Source organism: Schistocerca nitens, chromosome 3 (genome assembly GCF_023898315.1).
Source record: "Schistocerca nitens isolate TAMUIC-IGC-003100 chromosome 3, iqSchNite1.1, whole genome shotgun sequence".
Lineage (NCBI taxonomy): Eukaryota > Metazoa > Arthropoda > Insecta > Orthoptera > Acrididae > Schistocerca > Schistocerca nitens.
Window position 1 is genome coordinate 148,663,527 of NC_064616.1, and position 21,820 is coordinate 148,685,346.

The following is a 21,820-nucleotide window of genomic DNA, read 5'->3' on the forward strand; positions in this document are numbered from 1 at the left end:
TATATGGAACTATTGCGAATGAGACATGTTTTAGAACCGGTATCGTAACACATTCAATGTCCCATTGAGTAAGCTGTATCATGAGAGTGTTTTCCATCTTTCGAAATTTCGTTTCGAGCTTGCAGTTTTGTGGTCTATTACTTCAACACCAGTTTGACGTTGGGTACATGTTTTGAGACTCACTAAGCTGCATAAAAGCAAGCATTTCTTTTCATCTGACTTCAATGTTTAAAAACGGCTCATATGAAATGCTTATTGCCACCAAGTGCTCTCAGAAAAATTGTGAATTCCCACACAGACTGTGCCATTCTTTCGCAGCTAGAGAAGAGTGAGTTCTACCAACGAGAGACGTGTACAGATACTAACAGTTAATGGTACTTGACAGAATGTACGCAAAATTTACTCGTTTTATGTCTTTATCTGTCTGAGCCGAGCGTTCATCACCCGCCGGCGGACGTAACCCGGCGGTTGCTGTGATGATCTCGAGTTCAGGAGTTCACTGTTTTTTTCTGTTTAGAGGTGATCTCGTTGACATTATGTCGCCTCAAAAATGTTTCAGCGTAGCTCATGGATTACTGTCGGTCAATCTTGACGTTAGAATCCTCTTCGTGCGTTTAGAACTTATACGTAGACATAGCCAGATTCACGCAATGCAAAACCGAATTCGGAGTTGATGACCGCCATGTTGAGGGCCATTATACATGTTGAGGGCCATTATACAGACAACAATAACTATGACAACGACAACGACGAGAAACACATTTACTCGAGAGTATAGCAAGAATGATATTTATTGGCGTTTATCAACATTGTCAATGACAATGTGACAAACTTTTGCAGTAATTTGTTGTGGGTTCTGAAATGATAGTGTATTTATCTAGTCGCAGTTGGAGTCAGATGAAGGAGAATTCTAATTCTCAGTTTCACCTGAGGATTTAGTATTATTCGATAACGTGTGTGGTGAAATGAAATGATAACTTAAATTTGATCGTACGATGTGGGTTCCAAATTAATGGTAGGTGCAAATCGTTTTGCAATCTACATTATGTATAATTACTGGGTGTGGAATAATTACTAACGTGGATCAGCTGGAGTTCTTAAACATATGGTTCAAATGGCTCTGAGCACTATGGGACTTAACGTCTCAGGTCATCAGTCCCCTAGAACTTAGAAATACTTAAACCTAACTAACCTAAGAATATCACACACATCCATGCCCGAGGCAGGATTCGAACCTGCGACAGTAGCAGTCGCGCGGTTCCGAACTGCAGCGCCTAGAACCGCTCGGCCACCGTGGCCACCGTGGCCGGCCCTAAACATATGTGAAGAATAACACCAGATACGATAAACAGCCTGAGAGGTTCACACAAATCTCTAGCAAACTTTGTTATCATAGCCTTTAAGAATTACATTAATTACATCTCAAAAATTCGTATGAAAAATGTATAAACTTGGGGAACTAAGGTTATTCTACAGTCCTCTGCATACTATTCGTGAACGTATGTTAGAAACACAATTGGTTTTAGCAACAGCCGCAACATAGCTTTCGCTTATCATATGCCCCATTTATGACCGTTTCTGTAAAATAATTTACTTGAAGTTGACATTCGATCAGATATTGACATGTTTCAGTCCATTAATGTGGCGAAAAGACAGAATTTGTATCGATTCAGCAATGAGTTACAGTAATCTTTTTGTTTGTTTAGATGTGGGCGGTGAGTTTTAAGCTTGTAGTTAGGCTGGAGCGAGTAATGTTTCGTGGTTTTAAATCTGAGTACTCGGCGGAAAAATGGATTTATATTCTGCCTCACAGGCAGATTATAAATTAAAGTTACTGTACATCACAACTAATGAAATCTCGAAACACGTAGTTTACATCTAAGCAAGGTTCCAAATTCTGATGCAATTGTTTGCTACATTTTCTGTGTTGAGAAACGTTCCGTCTGCCGTGCACGCAGAATCGTTGACAGAGTACAGACACATTAAAGCAGCTTTTAGTCCACTGCTATCATTGTGGACGAAGCACATGGACGATATGTGCTCAAAACTTTAAATCCGTTCGACGAACGGCACGGCTTAAGTTACAGGGGAGGGTTCTCGACATCAGTTTCGGTGTTCCATTCAGAGACGAATCAAAGAAGAAAAAATTTTGTTAGGCGCGCTCGAGACGAGGCGGATTTGTTGTTGCGGCTACGATGCAAAGGAAGAGAGAGGTACCTGTGTAAACCGCGTGCCGGGAGCTACACAGCAGGTTCCACAGCTTGCCTCTCATGTCCCGCGCTCGCGGCTCCCTGGCTCATACTGGCTGCTGCGGCCGCGGGAGCGCCGCACGCGAATAGCTCCGCGCCCCACCATGCCGCTTTAACGTGTCACGTATGCGGCGGCGCAGAACGTCCTCTTTAAAAGGCGCCGCCGCCGCTTTCGGTGCAGCCTCACGCGCCGTCCGCCATCTTCCGACGCCGGTTATCTCCAAAATGCACTGAAGCACCACCCGCCGGATTCGCCCTATCGGCTCGCGTCGTCTGCAGACCGAGTCTAGACGAGTCGGCCTTGCCGCCGCTCGTCCTCACCGAACGCTAGACTTCTGAGGTACAGCAGCCGGAACGCGTGCTGCTCAGGCAGCGGGGCAAGAATCACTACGTTTAAACTGCAGATCTCGTCGCACGCAACGTCTGCATTCTGACAAGGGAACCTCCCCATCGCACCCCCCTCACTCCCCATCTCCTTACCACCCAAAACAAAGCTCACAACCGCCTCCGCCTCCTGCAACTCCTGTCCGGCCGGACGTGGGGTCTGCATCCTTCCACCATCCTTCACACCTACAAATCCTTGATCCGCCCCATCCTCTGTTATGCCAGCATCGCTTGGATTTCCGCCCCTCCCCGCATCTATAAAGTCCTCCAAATCCTCGAACGCCATGCGCTCCGCCTCGCCTTCCGCATCCGCCTTCCGTCCCCCACGCGCATCCTCTACGACCTCATCCCCTTCCCCCACGTTCTCCTTTTCCTTGAACACATCCGCACACTATATATTGTCCGCCGCCTTAATCCCCCTCACCCCCTGGTTTCTCCCATCCTCTCCACCCCCAACCAGTTGCCGCGCCTTTACTGTTGTGTCCCACCCTCTCTCCATCTCCACACCCTCCATCTCCTTTCCCAACACAACTTCCACCGCCTACCCCTTCCGGATGATGAGCTTCGCCCTGACATCTACCCTTCCTACCAACTGTAACCCCCTCTTCCTGCCTCCTCCTCAGGGCTCCCTCTCCTCCCCCTCCATCCTCCTGAGCGGCTTCCCCCTCCTACTCCCCCTCCATCTCTTGTGCCTCCTTTCAGTGTCTCTGCGCTCCCTCCTGCCCTGTCTTCCCTCTTCCTCTCCCGCCCCACGTGTCTCCTGCCTCTTCGTGAACCCACCGATGCCCCTCCTCTCTTCATCCCGCCGCTTCCCCAGCTGCCCCATGCTCTGCCCTCCTTTTCCATCCTCTCTGACCTTTTCCCTCGGCAGGTCCCACCTGGCAGTTTTATTCTTTGTCGTGTGTGCTCCAAGTGGGTTTTAAGTGTGTTTTTCCGGAGTGTTTTTACGACTGTGGCCGACTTTTAACCTGTGCCTGCGCATTCAGTGTCTTCTCTGTGTTTTAAGAATCGCCAACTATGTTTTTAACTTTCTGGTGACTTTTTTAACTGTCCCCCATGAACGTCTCCATGTCAGTGTATATTTCACCTCCATTTTCTCCCCTTACTCTGTTTTACGTTCCCCTTTTCTATCTCCTTATGCATGTATCATTTTATTCTTGTTTTAGTTGTAGTGTCACTCGGCTGAAGAGCGGCGGATTGTGCCGCTCACAGCCCTCCCCTGCCCATATGGGGCAGGGGAATGAAATCACAATAAAGAAAAAAAAAGCACCCCCCTCAGATTTAGTTATAAGTTGGCACAGTGGATAGGCCTTGAAAAACTGAACACAGATCAATCGAGAAAAGAGGAAGAAGTTGTGTGGAACTATGAAAAAAATAAGCAAAATATACAAACTGAGTAGTCCATGTGCAAGATACGCAACATCAAGGAGAATGTGAGCTCAGGAGTGCTGTTGTCCCGTGGTTAGCGTGAGCATCTGCAGAGCGAGAGGTCCTTAGTTCAAGTCTTCCATCGAGTGAAAATTTTACTTTCTTTATTTTCGCAAAGTTATGATCTGTCCGTTCGTTCATTGACGTCTCTGTTCACTGTAATAAATTTAGTGTCTGTGTTTTGCGACCGCACCGCAAAACCGTGCGATTAGTAGACGAAAGAACGTGTCTCTCCAATGGGAACCGAAAATATTTGATCGCAAGGTCATAAGTCAACCGATTCCTCCACAGGAAAACACGTCTGATATATTCTATACGACACTGGTGACGGCATGTGTGTCACATGACAGGAATATTTTGTCGACCCACCTAACTTGTACACTTGGCGAATGGGTAAAAAGATTCATCTGCCTTGCCCGATTTAGGTTTTCTTGTGGATGTGATAATCACTCCCATAAGTGTGATGAAAACATAATAGTTTTTCACATAAACTGCAACAAATGAATGCAACAGTTTCACAGTCGCACAGTTTTCCCTGTGCTCTGTCAAAACGTATGTTTTTAACGTTTTCAAATATTTCCGTGTGTAGACCGTTAAATCCTAAATATGTCCAAGCAAATCTGAACATGTCCTGGAATTTTGGAGAGCGAAGTTGATTATGTGTGAGTGCCTGAACTTTGATAATTGTCTGAAAATAAAAAATTAAACTTCTCACTCGAGGGTAGACTTTAATCAAGGACCTCTCGCTCCGCAGCTGCTCACGCTAACCACGGGACCACGGCGCTCCTGGGCTCACATTGTCCTTGATGTTGCCTGTCTTGCGCATGGACTACTCAGTTTGTATATTTTGCTTATTTTTTTCATAGTTCCACACAACATCTTCCTGTTTTCTCGATTGATCTGTGTTCAGTTTTTCAAGGCCTATCCACTGTGCCAACTTACAACTAAATATGAGGGGGGTGCGATGGGGAGGTTCCCTTGTGAGTAACATTCAAAACGAAACACGCCCCTATCAATGAGTGAGCGGCTGTTGCGCATGCGCAGTTGTACACCGACGCGGGCTACCAGACAAGGCGAGCTACACTCCTGGAAATGGAAAAAAGAACACATTCACACCGGTGTGTCAGACCCACCATACTTGCTCCGGACACTGCGAGAGGGCTGTACAAGCAATGATCACACGCACGGCACAGCGGACACACCAGGGACCGCGGTGTTGGCCGTCGAATGGCGCTAGCTGCGCAGCATTTGTGCACCGCCGCCGTCAGTGTCAGCCAGTTTGCCGTGGCATACGGAGCTCCATCGCAGTCTTTAACACTGGTAGCATGCCGCGACAGCGTGGACGTGAACCGTATGTGCAGTTGACGGACTTTGAGCGAGGGCGTATAGTGGGCATGCGGGAGGCCGGGTGGACGTACCGCCGAATTGCTCAACACGTGGGGCGTGAGGTCTCCACAGTACATCGATGTTGTCGCCAGTGGTCGGCGGAAGGTGCACGTGCCCGTCGACCTGGGACCGGACCGCAGCGACGCACGGATGCACGCCAAGACCGTAGGATCCTACGCAGTGCCGTAGGGGACCGCACCGCCACTTCCCAGCAAATTAGGGACACTGTTGCTCCTGGGGTATCGGCGAGGACCATTCGCAACCGTCTCCATGAAGCTGGGCTACGGTCCCGCACACCGTTAGGCCGTCTTCCGCTCACGCCCCAACATCGTGCAGCCCGCCTCCAGTGGTGTCGCGACAGGCGTGAATGGAGGGACGAATGGAGACGTGTCGTCTTCAGCGATGAGAGTCGCTTCTGCCTTGGTGCCAATGATGGTCGTATGCGTGTTTGGCGCCGTGCAGGTGAGCGCCACAATCAGGACTGCATACGACCGAGGCACACAGGGCCAACACCCGGCATCATGGTGTGGGGAGCGATCTCCTACACTGGCCGTACACCACTGGTGATCGTCGAGGGGACACTGAATAGTGCACGGTACATCCAAACCGTCATCGAACCCATCGTTCTACCATTCCTAGACCGGCAAGGGGACTTGCTGTTCCAACAGGACAATGCACGTCCGCACGTATCCCGTGCCACCCAACGTGCTCTAGAAGGTGTAAGTCAACTACCATGGCCAGCAAGATCTCCGGATCTGTCCCCCATTGAGCATGTTTGGGACTGGATGAAGCGTCGTCTCACGCGGTCTGCACGTCCAGCACGAACGCTGGTCCAACTGAGGCGCCAGGTGGAAATGGCATGGCAAGCCGTTCCACAGGACTACATCGAGCATCTCTACGATCGTCTCCATGGGAGAATAGCAGCCTGCATTGCTGCGAAAGGTGGATATACACTGTACTAGTGCCGACATTGTGCATGCTCTGTTGCCTGTGTCTATGTGCCTGTGGTTCTGTCAGTGTGATCATGTGATGTATCTGACCCCAGGAATGTGTCAATAAAGTTTCCCCTTCCTGGGACAATGAATTCACGGTGTTCTTATTTCAATTTCCAGGAGTGTATTTGGCTTACAACGCAGGGCGATTCCGATATATCGCAGACAGATCAGCAGAGAAGGTGAGACCTCGCGTATATTAACCCCTCTTCCATTTCGCACGGCTGCCAGCAATCAACAGAGAAGCATCGGAAGTATCAGACAACGGTGCCAGCGAGGATGTTGCACACCTGACGCCTGCGCCAGAACGCTAGCGTGTGCGCATGCGCAGATACCGCGCGCGGCGCGCAGTCAGCAGTCGAGTGGCTGCGGGTCATCAAACAATGAGACAACAATAGATGCTGACGTCGTGCGCGACAGAGTACAAGGGCCAATAATGTTGCAGAAAAAGTTTCAGTAATGTATTTTGTTCCGCGTGTCGTACTTGGCTGATGTCACTGTCCCCTAGGTCAGTATGTGTACACAAAACTTTTATCGAGCGTACTGCACACCTGCTCCACCTCATCAGCCTGTTGCATTGGTTCAAATGGTTCAAATGGCTCTGAGCACTATGGGACTCAACATCTTAGGTCATAAGTCCCCTAGAACTTAGAACTACTTAAACCTAACTAACCTAAGGACATCACACACACCCATGCCCGAGGCGGGATTCGAACCCGCGACCGTAGCAGTCCCGCGGCTCCGGACTGCAGCGCCAGAACCGCTAGACCACCGCGGCCGGCTGTTGCATTCACAAGTGCAATTGCGCATGCACAACAGTCGTTGTACTGCGGAGATCTGCGCCACAACAGTTTCTTTCACGATTAATGAAACTGGAATGCGCTTTCGCGTGTTATCTGGCACATAGGACGCTGGCCGGTAATGTTGTTATGTGTCAAAAGAACTGCAATTGAAACCTACTGTGAGCCGCCGTTGTCTGGGGGTAGCGTTGTTGGCTCGTACACGGGATGTAGTGGGTTAGAATCTACCCCAAGTATGGATCTAGTATCTAAATCTGCCGTTCTTATTTAATATACAGAGGGGTCCAAAAAAAAGGAAGCACTGTTTAAAAGTCCATAAGTGGCAAACTATTTGACGGAGTTGTCTCATCTTTGGTGAAAGTGTAGCTTAAAGTCCAACTTAAAAATATCACTGTAGGTGTTCGAAATTGTCACCAGTAACATCCACACACACACGTCGCCGCCCAACTGCAGCACGAACTACTGGATATTTGCACATGAATGTACGATGGAATCTCGAAGTTCGTCGAACGTGCGTGGCTTTTGTCGATAAACGACGTCCTTTAGTGTTCCCCACAGGTAAAAGTCCAGAGGAGTTAGGTCTGGGGTATAAACCTCTGGTATAAACCTCATATACTTAAATAGTATTCCAGTATGGACTGTACACCCCATCAATCCAAAAAGTATCGAAACTGGATTAATACAAAACAAAAAAGTTAAAAGTTGATTTTAATGCACAGGTGTTCTACATAGTCTCCCCCACTTTAGTATAACGCTCAAAACGTTCATACCATCATGCGAAACTGTCATAAAAGTCCTTCTTTGGAATGTTGTTCGTCTCTCGCGTCACACTGGCTCGAACGTCGGTTATGCCGCCAAAGCGTTGACCCTTCGCGTGAATTTCTGCACTTCTTTGTTTTTCGTTAGGTTCATATTCATAACCACGAGTCTCGTCACTTGTGATTTTTTTTTTCAGAAAAGAATTGTCCCCATTTTGCATTTCCGTCAAGTCGCGGCAGGTATCCACATGACGTTGTTATTGCTCGGGAGTCAGGGTGTGCGGGACAGAATTTACACTCACTTTTCTCCAAAACATCGTAGATAATTTCTTGAAGACTTGATTTAGAGATGCTGCTCAATTGCGATTTGTGAAAACAACGTTGACGCACTACGGCTGCATGTCACTACTTAACACTATCTGCACTCAGTTGTTTACATTTCTTAGTTCAAGCTGCTACTGTTGTTACTGAACTGACGTCGCTTATACGCCTGGAATAAAATCGGCTCCGGCACTTTCAGGACTCTCTTTTATGGGAAACTGCGTTTTACAAGTATCCTACTAGGAAATAAAAACCCGCAGTTACCAATGCTTACAACTGTGCTTATGTCATCAGTCCATTTCCTATACCAGTTAATTGCTATTTCAGCGAATTTGTGAAACATGACTGATTTCTAGTTGTGTAGTACATTTTCACGTAGTAGGTAGTTGCCAGTCTCTGTAAAACTTTATATTTGTGTACATTGGAGTCATTTGGCAGTCTCGCACCAAACTAATACATTGACAAGGAGTAACAAGATGTAACTATATTCTTTATCAGAGTACACCTATCCATAGAGGAACATATCTGCTATGAAAATTCTGAGTCTGCAACCGGCAGTATCCGCTATAGGGTGAACAGTCTTGAGGTATGACAGCTATCACGTCTGTGTATATAGGAATTTTTGAATGTAGAATAACGTGTTGCGCTCTAAAGTCAATTTACTTGAAGAATTATAGGAATATCTAGTGCATCTACAATGGAGACTACATACAAAACACAACAAGATTCACACGAGAACCGTACGGACGAGATGAATAAGATTAAGGCGAGTTCGGAGGCGTATAGACATTTTTACCACTCCCTCCGTACACGAATGAAATACTGAAGCACCTATCACTATGCACTGTCAGTGACTTACAGTGAATACATTGCGTCCAACTTAAACGTAGACACTCCTAGTACGTTATAAACGTTTCAGGCTACCGTTATAAATTTATAGTGAGCGATAGTACAGCAGCGAGCTAGTATTTCTTCCGCGAGGTTGAGGCAAATTTTTTACCTACCTAGGATTTGGGCCAGCTCTGTTTTTTTATCTAAAAAATGTATCGGAAGATACCTACTCGTATGTTAAGTTCAGATGCAGAAAAGTCCACTGCAAGCGTACGATGATCAATATTCGTACCCTCATGAACTGATCTGTGTATCAGTTGACATGGTATTCATGACAGTTAAATGAACTAGATAATATCCAACGAGTTCCTGTATTACACTATGATTTCATTACTTGATGCGCGCTGTTAGTATAAACTTATCACTTTACTATAACCCACACTAATTCGTGCAGACGAGAGAACTCACAGAGTGAGTAAAGTCTTGCTTTGACTGGATTCTCCCTTTCTTTTTAAGCCTTTCACGACTATAGTGACAAGATTTCGATAGGCCTCGACGTTACACAGTCGGTGGTCTGGCTACTTGTCCCGACCTGTATAAAAGACGGGAACTTCCGGTAGCCTAGTTCGTAGAGGGCTGCAAGGTTGCCGCAAAGGGGTAGCGAAGGCGATGACCTCTCCCCTCCTGAACTGCAGAGAGAACCAACAGTTCGATAATCACGGCTGCGGGGTGTTCCTGCTGTCAACAACAATTCTTCAAAGGTGCTTGCTAAGCACAATTTGCTAATTACAAACCAAAATTTCCATTTTCTGTTCTAAACAGAAATCTGGATTTGGAAATGGAAATACACAATTTGCGTGAAAATATTAAATTTTCGCAATTTCGCTGATGCCGTAAAGAGCAATGCTCAGAGAGTAAGTGTCGGGCTACGAACCTCAAGGTCTCTTGTTTGATCCCTAGCCGGCCTTAGGATTCACCTTTTCAAAGCTTTAGTAATGCGATAAGTGCCAAGTTGCAACTTGGTTCGGAGACGACCTTAAACAACATGTCCCTGTAGTTGGCTGTTTAAGTCAGCTCAAAGGTCAGAGGAAGGCAACGGTATAATTTGAGACGTTATGACCATACATCATAAATAACTGTGGTGTCCAATCCAACCTTTGTTTTGATGACAACTTTCCCTGTGTTACATAACTTGAGAGTTATCAAAAAATAACGCAACAAATTATTCGTGATAGACAACAGAAATAATTTAAGCATAAAATTAATAACATTTGACTATTAATGATAAACAGGTATTCTGTGATGCAATCTCGAGCTGCAGTAATACTTTTAAACTTTCGTTCACACGCCCTACATGGTCGCGAATGGAAAACTGATTCGAAAATGTAGAATAAATTTCTTTATTTCACAATATTTGTGATCATAGACGTGAAATAAAGAAATTTATTTTGAACTTTCTGGCAGGTTAAAACTGATACCACTCTGAAAACGGAAATAGGATCCTTGCAATGATCTTACTGTTATCCAGGCATGCTTTATTACTAGAATAAAATTTCAGTAAGTCAGTATCATTATCCTTCAGTGTCTTGAACCGAGCTGGGCAGAATGCCTGGATAGCTCTGTTAGAAAGATCGCTGACAGTTAAAGCCAAGACTCTGGGTTACACCTCAGGTTTGTCACAGAAGCTTGACCTCTTACAAATTACAACGTACACACGACAGCTACACTACGAGTACCAGAGAAAAAAAATAGTCACCATCTGACCAACAAACAACTCCACGGCGTTTGATAACGCCTCTTAAGATTGACTGCACAAGTTTGTGTGTGTAGAAGACATCATTACAACCATTCTTGCCACAGCAAGCCACGCAAGTCGGACAGGTCTGGCACGTTATTCTAAGCGGTCACAGAGATCTTCATTGAGATTACAGTCCGAGAAATTTGCGGGCCAGTCAATACGTGTCCTGCTTCTGAAGTTTCTTACGTCATGTAGTCACAATTTTAGTACAGTACACGCGGAGGGTACTTCGTATAACACCGTCACTTCTCCCCTTTCCTGTTCCAGCAACGACTGTTCCGCGAGAATAACGATGGTTCTCGAGTCTCCTTTGTGAGTTAGAATCTCTCTAATTTTACCTTCATGACCTTTTCGCCAGATATACGTACCGGGAAGCAGCATATTTGTTGACTGTTCCTGGAACAAATTTACGGTTTATGCAGGGCTTGGTCAGAAATGAAACAGACAGAGATGGGAGCTTCAGGTGGCCAAACGTTTGGAAAAAAATAGCATTTTTGGCTTGTGTTGGTCGGGGCATGATTATTTTGTGTTAGAGTACTTTCCAGGCAGTGGTTGGCGCAGCGCTAAGAGTGCAGGATAGTCAGCCGAGGGTCGTGGGTTTTAGTCATTGTGTGGAAACTTTTTATTTTTTTTAAATTTTCGATTTTTACTCACGCTGCAAATGAGCCGATATAATGCTCATTATATTATTTATTAATATTTTCGTAAAATACATGAAAAGAAAAGGTAAAATAAAATTTGGTGTATGACTTCAACGGAAAATATAGGATTGTCGTCATAATTTCATCAAAATCTGGAAACTTACAAGAACTTTATATAAAATATTTTTGACTGGTATGTTTAAATCTTAACTGCAGCAGAATAGATTTCTTCTGTCAGTTAACCAGTGGGAAGAGCAAACAAATCCACAATTATACGACGAGACATTTCAAGACGAAGAAGAATAGCAATCATGCAGTATTAAATAATTCCCCCAGTACAAATCCACTTGCTAGTGCAACCCTGCGATGTCTGTTATTATTACCACGTAAAGAATTTGTTCATAAAGCTGCGAACCTGCCCTTATCTCATCGAGGGAGGAAAAGAATTCGCATCCCGATAAGACTCCGTCAAAATAGATTCCATTGTCAATATTTAGTGAAGTCATGAGTTACGTATGGTTTTCTGTCACAATGTGTGATTAGGGAGCACCTTTTGTGAATGTAAACCATGTTTGTTTTTCTAGAGAAACTTTTAAAGCACTATGTGATTGTAAAAATGCGGCTTTCATAACGTATGCAAGAGACCAAGAGAATTACTGCTTTCCTTGTTGTTACGATAAACATCACCACAGCATGTGTAAATCATCAACTGTAAAATAATAAAAGTATCTAATTTTATACAGGGTGAGTCACTAACTATTGCCACCAAGAATAACTCCGAAATTATGACAGGAGCTTAAAAAGTTTTTGGGACAAAAGTTGCATGGGACAACGGAAGCCATAATATGACGTTGGTTTTTTGTTGCTAGGTGGGGTCGCTTCAGAGATATGATGGTCAACTTCGTTTTTTTTTTTTAAAGGGATTCAATAGTTTGGTACTTATTTTCTGATAGCGGCTATCGAGACGAGACCAATGATGTGTAAGAGTAAGGTGTTTGAAGGTCAACGAAGGTCACAAAGGTGGCATGAACGTCCATTTTCTGAAGGTGTTCTAAGTGATGACCTCTGGTATCAATGCAGTGCTGCAATCTTCTTATCATGGACTGAGTGGTATTCTTTATCACATCGGCACTTATCGAAGCACATGCTCTGACAATTCTCTCTCGTGTATCTTCAGGTGTAGTTGGAATGTCATTATAAACACTGTCTTTTACGAATCCCCATAAGAAAAAAATCCAGAGGCCTCAAGTCTGGCGAACGAGCCGACCACGACACATCTGCTCCGCGTCCAATCCAACGATGTGGGAATTGTCTCTGCAACTCATTTCTAGCCATCAGCGAAAAATGTGCCGGACACCTATCGTGTTGATACCACATTCTGTTCCTTGCTCTTAAAGGTATTTCTTCCAATAACAGACCCAATGTTTCTGGCAGGAATGTGGTGTACTTCCTACCACTAAGATATCCTTCGATGAAGTAGGGGCCTATAATTCTGTCCTCCAGAATCCCACACCATACATTCACCAACCACGGTTTTAGGTGTGCAACTTGCCGCAGCCAGCATGGATTTTCAGTTGCCCAATAATGCATGTTATGCAAATTAACATTTCCATGGTTCGTGAATGTAGTCTCGTCAGTAAATAAAATAAAATTAATAATTGTTTCATCTCTCTGAATCTGAAGTTGAGCTCATCGGCAGAACTCAATGCAACACAAACAATCCATACCAGTTAATTCCTGGTGGATACTGATATGGTAAGGATGATATTTATGGCGATGTAGAAAACAAACAACACTACTCTGGCTCATGCCAGATTCCCTTGCGATTTGACGCGAACTAACACAAGGATCTCGAACCACAGTGGCAAGAGTACCAATTTCCGTTTCCTCGTCAGTAACTTTCTTTTACCAGATATGTTTCCGATGCGTTAAAGATCCAGTTGTTCTCAATTTATCATACACATATTTAAATGTACGATGTGTAGGGGCCGGCCGCGGTGGCCGTGCGGTTCTGGCGCTGCAGTCCGTAACCGCGGGACTGCTACGGTCGCAGGTTCGAATTCTGCCTCGGGCATGGGTGTGTGTGATGTCCTTAGGTTAGTTAGGTTTAAGTAGTTCTAAGTTCTAGGGGACTTATGACCTACGATGTTGAGTCCCATAGTGCTCAGAGCCATTTGAACCATTTTTTGATGTGTAGGGTGAGTACGTTGAGGATATCTTTCAGCGTGTAAGTCTCTAGCTCTCACTGAATTTGATTGGCATCCTCCGTAAATGAGAAGCTTATCGACTTATTCTGCAAAGGAATACATTATTCACATTCGCTTGATTCGACGATATTAGTATTACCGTTCTTATTAGTGTTTTATTGCGAAACCGTCGAATGGTGTTTACATGTCAATGGCACATTAGATGGATACGCCGTATTCGGCGAATGTTTACTATTTGCACGATATACGAGACAGAATTATCTGAGCATGTGCTTCAATATGTGCCAAAGTGATAAGGAATATCACTGAATGCATGATAAGAAGATTGCAGCACTGCATTGATACCAGAGGTCATCACTTAGAACACCTTCTGTAAATAGACGTTCATGCCACCTTTGTGATCTTCGTTGACCATCAAAGACTACTGTTACATATTATTAGATTCCTCTCGATAGACACTATCAGAAAATAAGTACCAAACTACAGCATCCCATTAAAAAAAAAACTAAGTTGACCTTCATATCTGTGAAGCGACCCCACCTAGCAACAAAAACCAACATCATATTATGGCCCCCATTGTTCCATGCAACTTTCGTCCCACAAACGTTTCAGCTCCTATCATACTTTCGGAGTTATTCTAGGTGGCAATAGTTAGTGACTCATCCTGTATACGACATTCTCATGTCTGACTTACAATTTCTTTTTGGAAATTTATTTGCAATTTCTAAATTCTTTCACCTTCCCTTTTTATGCTTATGATGAAAATATTAATAACTACAATACATTGCACATTATTTCGGTGTATTTGCAGTGTTAGTAACTTAACAATTGAAAATAAAAATAGGTGAAGATTCCACATACAGACTCGGCCCCACGATCCTCCGTTATCTTTTTCTCCTCTCTCTGCTGCGCTAACCGTTGCCTCAACCTTGTCTTAACAAGAAAGGCTGATACCTCGACCGATCTGCGCCAAAAATGATATTTTTCTATACTTTTTTTCAAAGAAAATTCCGCACTGGCTGTATGAATGATTTTTTCATACAGCCAGTGGGGAATTTTCTTTGAAAAAATGTCGAAGATTGGCTGTGGTTGCCCGCCCTACAAAACAACATTTTTCTATACGTTTGGCCAGCTGGAGGTCCCACTTCTGTCACTTTCATTTCTGGCGAAGCCCTGCATATGCCATAAATCTGTACAGAATCGGTGATGAGGAGTAGGCGCGGTCCCCTTGATAGGCATAAGACATGGCCGCCAGCCATCCGCCCAATAGACTAAATCCGGGTCGTTCACTCAAGGCGCTCAAAAAAGTTGTCGCACCCCATTCTAAGTCCGGCCATCTGTACCATCTGGCAACACTGTAGGACACAATTTTCGAAACTTACTGAATGTGGAAAACCATTCATGCCAGAACGATTTTCCTTGAATCAGAAAAAGCCTTTCCAGTTATTATTTGCTCGATAGCATATACCCAACATACTATACAAATGTTTCGAGCTGCTTCCGCCTCCTGCACGACTCCATTAATCCCAAAACGAACAATACGTTGGAAATGTTAAACTTTTTCCATTTGTGACTCTATTTTATAACGCTTAAACAACTGTCATAAAGCCGAAGTACGCAAAATCCAATACTTAACTGCACGGCGAATACTAGAACTGAGAATAAAAAAATGACAGTTGAGCAATATGCTTATGGGAATCTACGCGTCTTGTGTAACTGTTCCTGATTTACATAAATGATCTAGGTGATAATCTGAGCAGCCTCCTTAGATCGTTTGCAGATGACGCTGTAATTTACCGTCTAGTAAAATCAACAGACGATCAATTCCAATTACAAAATGATCTAGAGAGAATTTCTGTATGGTGCGAAAAGTGGAAATTGGCACTAAACAAAGAAAAGTGCACATGGGTACTAACAGAAATCCGATAAATTTTGGGTATACGATAAATCGTACAAATCTTAGGGCTGTCAATTGCACTAAATATATAGGAATTACAATTATGAGCAACTTAAATTGGAAAGACCACACAGATCATATTGTGGGGAAGGCGAAACAAAGACTGCGCTTTGTTGGCAGAACACTTAGAAGATGCGACAAACCCACTAAAGAGACAGCCTACATTACACTTGGACGTCCTCTGCTGGAATATTGCTGCGTGGTATGGGATCCTTACCATGTAGGATTGACGGAGGACATCGAAAAAGTGCAAAGAAGGGCAGCTCGTTTCGTGTTATCGCGCAATAGGGGTGAGAGTGTCACTGATATGATACGCGAGTTGGGGTGTCAGTCACTGAAACAAAAGCAGTTTTCTTTGCGGCGAGATCTATTTACGAAATTTCAATCGCCAACTTTCTCTTCCGAATGCGAAAATATTTTGTTGACACCCACCTACGTAGGGAGAAATGATCATCATAATAAAATAAGAGAAATCAGAGCTCGAACGGATAGCTTTAGTTGTTCCTTTTTCCCATACGCCATTCGGGAGTGGAATGGTAGAGAAGTAGTATGAAAATAACTATATATGACGGTAGTATCTGTTCCCAAAAGAACAGTTACCGTTGATAACAATGCAGCTTTTCTAGCAAAGCTGCATGGTCATCAACGGTAACTGTTCTTACGGGAACAGATACTATCGTCATATATAGTTAAAAAATATGGCTTCCCGGCCATTGACTTTCTTGTGCGAACGCACACGCTATGCCTGAACTCGTACGGGACTTAGTAGATTAATCTGCCACGAGTAATGAGTATGATGGGCAGACATCTATTAGGCGCACTACGAATGTAGTGGTGTGGACATGTTGCGAATGTGGGTCTCACGGGGAGCGTGCAAGGGACAAGTCGCTGCAGACGCACTATCCTCTGTGCCTTCGGTGGCTCAGATGGATTAGCCGGCACGGTAGCTCAGCGTGTTCGGTCAGAGGGTTACGTACCCTCTGTAATAAAAAAACTGAGTTAATAGATCATCAACGAACTTTATCGGATGTCTTACGACGTCCGCCCCGAGCAGATACAACGAACAAAAGCGAACAAAATGAGATAAAAAAAATGATGGATAGAGCGTCTGCCATGTAAGCAGGAGATCCCGGGTTCGAGTCCCGGTCGGGGCACACATTTTCAACATATCCCCAATGAAGTATATCAACGCGTGATTGCAGCTAGGGCGTCCATTTAATTATCATTTCATAGTATGAAAATGGTTCGATTAACCCTCTGCCAGGCACGTAAGTGTGTGTATTGCAGAGTAACCATGTAGATGTAAATGTTCACTCGGTTTATCGAAGTCATTTCGAGTGGAAAATCAGACTGCAATAAGAAAATTTTATGCTAACGGTAGGAGATCAAAAGCGGCCAAAGTGTGTCTTGCCTGGTCGGGTGGCGGCTGGCGTAAAGGCGCCCGAAGTCGAGTGGTCGGTGGCCGCTGTGAACGAGGAAACTCAAAAGCATAAACTGTTCTCGTGTTAACGCAGCCACGATCTCTTTCGCAGAAATGTTTCTAGAAGGTTTTGCTATTGGTGGCCTGTTGGAAAGTGATACAAATTATAAAATGTTCAAATGTGTGAAGTTTGGAATTCGGCTCAAAGGTGCCTACAACCTTCCTATGTAATGATGTAAAAGCGGGACGCTCTGCAACGTTACTCTCGGGCTCGGCAATGCTTCAAATAGCAAGGTGTCTGCGCATGTGAAAAAAGCTCACTGCCCAGAAGTTCATGTGGGAAGTAAGGTGGGTTAATGATGTTACCTTGGCAGCGATTTTCAACAAGATTCTGCCTACTACCATCGCGTGGACGTGTGACACATGGGAAGGTTGTCACATCCCCTCTAACCCACAATTAAAACCTACTTTTGGAGTCTCTGCGATGGAAGTCAGAATCACGACATTCAGCGTTAAAATCAAGAATTTCTTGTATCAGTGGCTGAGGAAAACGTTTTAGACACACAGGGTCTCAGTATCGACTCGAAAAGACCTCAGGAGGTGACATAAATGGCGTTAATGAAACCACCCTTTCCCTTGGGGCGTTCATTCCCATACATTTCGCGATTGAAAACAACAGTTCGCAGTGCGATGAGCAACTGGGAGACGTTCTGTCACCTCCTGAGGGCTTTTCGCATCGATTCTGAGAGATGGTGCTTTTGAAATGTTTTCCTCGGCCACCGATAAGATAACTGCTTGATTTCAACGCTGAATTCGCGATTCTGATCTCCAGCGCAAAGACGTAAAAAGTAGTGTTTAATTGTGGATAAGAAGGGTTGTGACAACTTTTCCATCGTGTCGCACGTCCACAATGGCATTAGGCAGAATTGCGGTGAAATTTGGTACCATTGTGACATCATTAACCCACCCTACTCCTCATATGAACTTCTGAACTGTGGCCTTTTTTCGCATGTGCAGAAACCTTGCTATTAGAAGCGTCGCCGAGCCAGAGGGTAAGGTCGCATGGCGCCCCGCTTTTGCATCATTACGGAAGAAGATTGTAGGTACCTTTAAGCCGAATTTCAAACTTATGCGTAGCAATGGAAGACAATTACGGGGTTTCGAAGAAGTGACATTTTCTGCTCAGGGTATAAATTGTGACTGAAGACTTCTCTTTGTTATGAATAACACGCTGGTTCTGTTTGCGAGGAACTTCATGAGATATATACTCCACGCCGTACACGTATTGAAGCTATCCTTAGACAACCAGTGCAGGTGTACTGTAACAATTCCAAACCTGGCACAGAAAGCATACTTAGCCACGCGTTGTGGCACACATACTTTCGTTTTTGGCCCAACTTGATTGTCTTTCGGCCGTAGTGCTGGCGCAAATACACTACTGGACCTTAAAATTGCTACACCAAGAAGAAATGCAGATCATAAACGGGTATTCATTGGACAAATATATTATACTTGAACTGACATGTGATTACATTTTCACGCAAATAGGGTGCATAGACCCTGAGAAATCAGTACCCACAACAACCACCTCTGACCGTAATAACGGCCTTGATACGCCTGGGAATTGAGTCAAACAGAGCTTGGATGGCGTGTACAGGTACAGCTGTCCATGCAGCTTCAACACGATACCACAGCTCATCAAGAGTAGTGACTGGCGTATTGTGTCGAGCCAGTTGCTCGGCCACCATTGATCACACGTTTTCAATTGGTGAGAGATCTGGAGAAAGTGCTGGCCAGGGCAGCAGACGAACATTTTCTGTATACAGAAAGGACCGTATAGGACCTGCAACATGCGGTCCCGCATTATCCTGCTGAAATGTAGGGTTTCGCAGGGATCAAATGAAGGGTAGAGCCACGGGTCGTTACACATCCGAAATGTAACGTCCACTGTTCAAAGTGCCGTCAATGCGAACAAGAAGTGACCGAGACGTGTAACCAATGGCACCCCATACCATCACGCTAGGTGATACGCCAGTATGGCGATGACGAATACACGCTTACAATGTGTGTTCACCTCGATATCGCCAAACACAGATGCGACCATCATGATGCTGTAAATAGAACCTGGATTCATCCGAAAAAATGACGTTTTGCCATTCGTGCACCCAGGTTCGTCGTGGAGTACACCATCGCAGGCGCTCCTGTCTGTGATGCAGCGTCAAGGGTAAGCGAAGCCATAGTTTCCGAGCAGATAGTCCAGGCTGCTGCAAACGTCGTCGAACTGTTCGTGCAGATGGTTGTTGTCTTGCAAACGCCCCCATCTGTTGACTCAGGGATCGAGACGTGGCTGCACGATCCGCTACAGTCATGCGGGTAAGATGCCTGTCAACTCGACTGCTAGTGATACGAGGCTGTTGGGATCCAGCACGGCGTCCCGTATTACCCTCCTGAACCCACCGATTCCATATTCTGCTAACAGTCATTGGATTTCGACCAACGCGAGCAGCAATGTCGCGATACGATAAACCGCAATCGCGATAGGCTACAATCCGACCTTTATCAAAGTCGGAAACGTGATGGTACGCATTTCTCCTCCTTACACGAGGCATCACAACAACGTTTCACCAGGCAACTCCGGTCAACTGCTGTTTGTGTATGAGAAATCGGTTGGAAACGTTCCTCATGTCAGCACGTTGTATGTGTCGCCACCGGCGCCAACCTTGTGTGAATGCCCTGAAAAGCTAATCATTTGCATATCACAGCATCTTCTTCCTGTCGGTTAAATTTCGCGTCTGTAGCACGTCATCTTCGTGGTGTAGCAATGTTAATGGCCAGTAGTGTATCTTGTGAGCTGAAATGCTTGCGATTCCTGGTAAACCTGAAGCCCAGTACGCGTTAATTACGCATATGAAATTTGCCACTAACTTCACCGGATTAAATTTCGGGCGTTCGATACTTCGTCATATCGGCATTGCATCCCTTGTTAAGCTTGGCGAAAGAAACAGCAATTGCGCTACATGATCTCCAAGGACAAACTAAACACTAATCTTCACTCCCCATGCAGTTGCCTTCCACTCTACATCGTTTTACGCCGTATCCAAGTACCTAGATTTAGCTTCGACGCGCAGGTGCCTAATGTTTTGACTGGTGAACTTCTGAAAATATACACAAACATGTCTTACAGCCTCTTATTCCGCATCTTCACGTTACCGTTGAATACTCGCTAAAGACCGAGAGATAAAATTGGTCATGTCATCTTGTCGAATACTGTACTACAGAAAGGAATCTTCTAAATGTCGTACTATGAATATCAGTGGCGGAGACTATAGAAAGAGTGCTTCGTACGTGCCAGAGCTGTTAATGCGCTTGTACAAATTGCGAGGCTTGAATCTGGATCAGTGCCACAACTGCAGCCTCAGTTGCACCTCGTAAACAGTGATATGTCTGCCCACTTCTCACACATTACGGTCCCTCAGCTGTGTTGACTATACAGACACAGATACATTACAGCCCTTAAACAAATTCAATTAACGCTTCTGTGGTTTGCCAGAAATGACTGCGTTACGTATTTGATTGTTTAGACAGTTTTCTCATGTCAGCCTGACAAATGGTACTGTGTCAGGCTGTTTCGTAATACGTACTGTACCGAGAAACGATAACTTAGTTTTCCGATCCTCAGAACCTATCATATACAATACGGCCATAGGAAAGTGAATACCTTTTCTGGACACGGGAATTCGCAAAAGAATTTTTTCAGTATCATTACGGAAGGAAATGATCAGAAACGTTTTTATCTAAGACAGCTTTTCAATATATTTAGGCGAATAATTCGCAGGATGGGTAGTTGTATCTCATTAATTTTTTTCACTAACCGGTAAATAATACGGTTATTGCAGTAAGAACAAAAATGGTTCAAATGGTTCTGAGCGCTATGGGGCTTAACTTCTGAGGTCATCAGTCCCCTGGAACTTAGAACTACTTAAACCTAACTAACCTAAGGACATCACACACATCCGTGCACGAGGCAGGATTCGAACCTGCGACCGTAGCGGTCGCGCGGTTCCAGACTGTAGCGCCTAGAACCACTCGGCCACCCCGGCCGGCGCAGTACGAACAAGCAGCATCACTACTTTATGGTGATCAAACTAATTTGGATTCATGTTGTTTAATTTCTGACGACAACACTCTCGCGGAGATACGAAACTCATCTTCACCTTATCTCGAACGACATCCTGCGAACCATGGATGAAAGACAATAAGCAGAGTCCGTATTCCTAGATTTTCGGAAAGTTTTTGACAGAATCGTACTGCAGACTGTTGACAAAGGTCCGTGCTTTCAGATTAGGTTCTCAGATACGTGAGTGACTTAAAGATTATGTAAGTAATAGAACCCAGTGCGTTCTTTTGGACGGTGCGTGTTTGTCAGAGACAAGGGTATCGTCAAAAGTGTTCCACGGAAGTGTGTAGGACCACTCTTGTTCTCTGACGGATAGGGTGAACAGCAAGCTATGGCTGTTTGCTGATGACACTGATGCAGACGAGTACGGAAAACAATCTTGTAATGTACGAATAAGTGTTAGTGGTGTCCTGCTCGACACAGTTGCGGCAAGTAAGTATCTGGGTGTGACGTTGCGAAGAAATACGAAAT

The 21,820-nt window shown here is 44.8% G+C and overlaps 1 protein-coding gene across 2 annotated transcripts in view; it reads right to left on the reverse strand.

The window, feature by feature from the left end:
• The window catches only part of LOC126248093 (b(0,+)-type amino acid transporter 1), a 645,761-nt gene that overhangs the window by 351,800 nt on the left and 272,141 nt on the right, over window positions 1–21,820 (reverse strand). The window contains exon 1 of one of the 2 annotated variants that reach the window (XM_049948759.1): window positions 2,218–2,323. The exons of the other annotated variant lie outside the window; for it this stretch is intronic. Coding sequence (XP_049804716.1) covers window positions 2,218–2,272 — 55 coding nt within the window. The 5' untranslated portion in view covers window positions 2,273–2,323. Of the gene's footprint in view, window positions 1–2,217; window positions 2,324–21,820 lie in introns of those variants that run through there. 2 annotated transcript variants of the gene reach the window in all.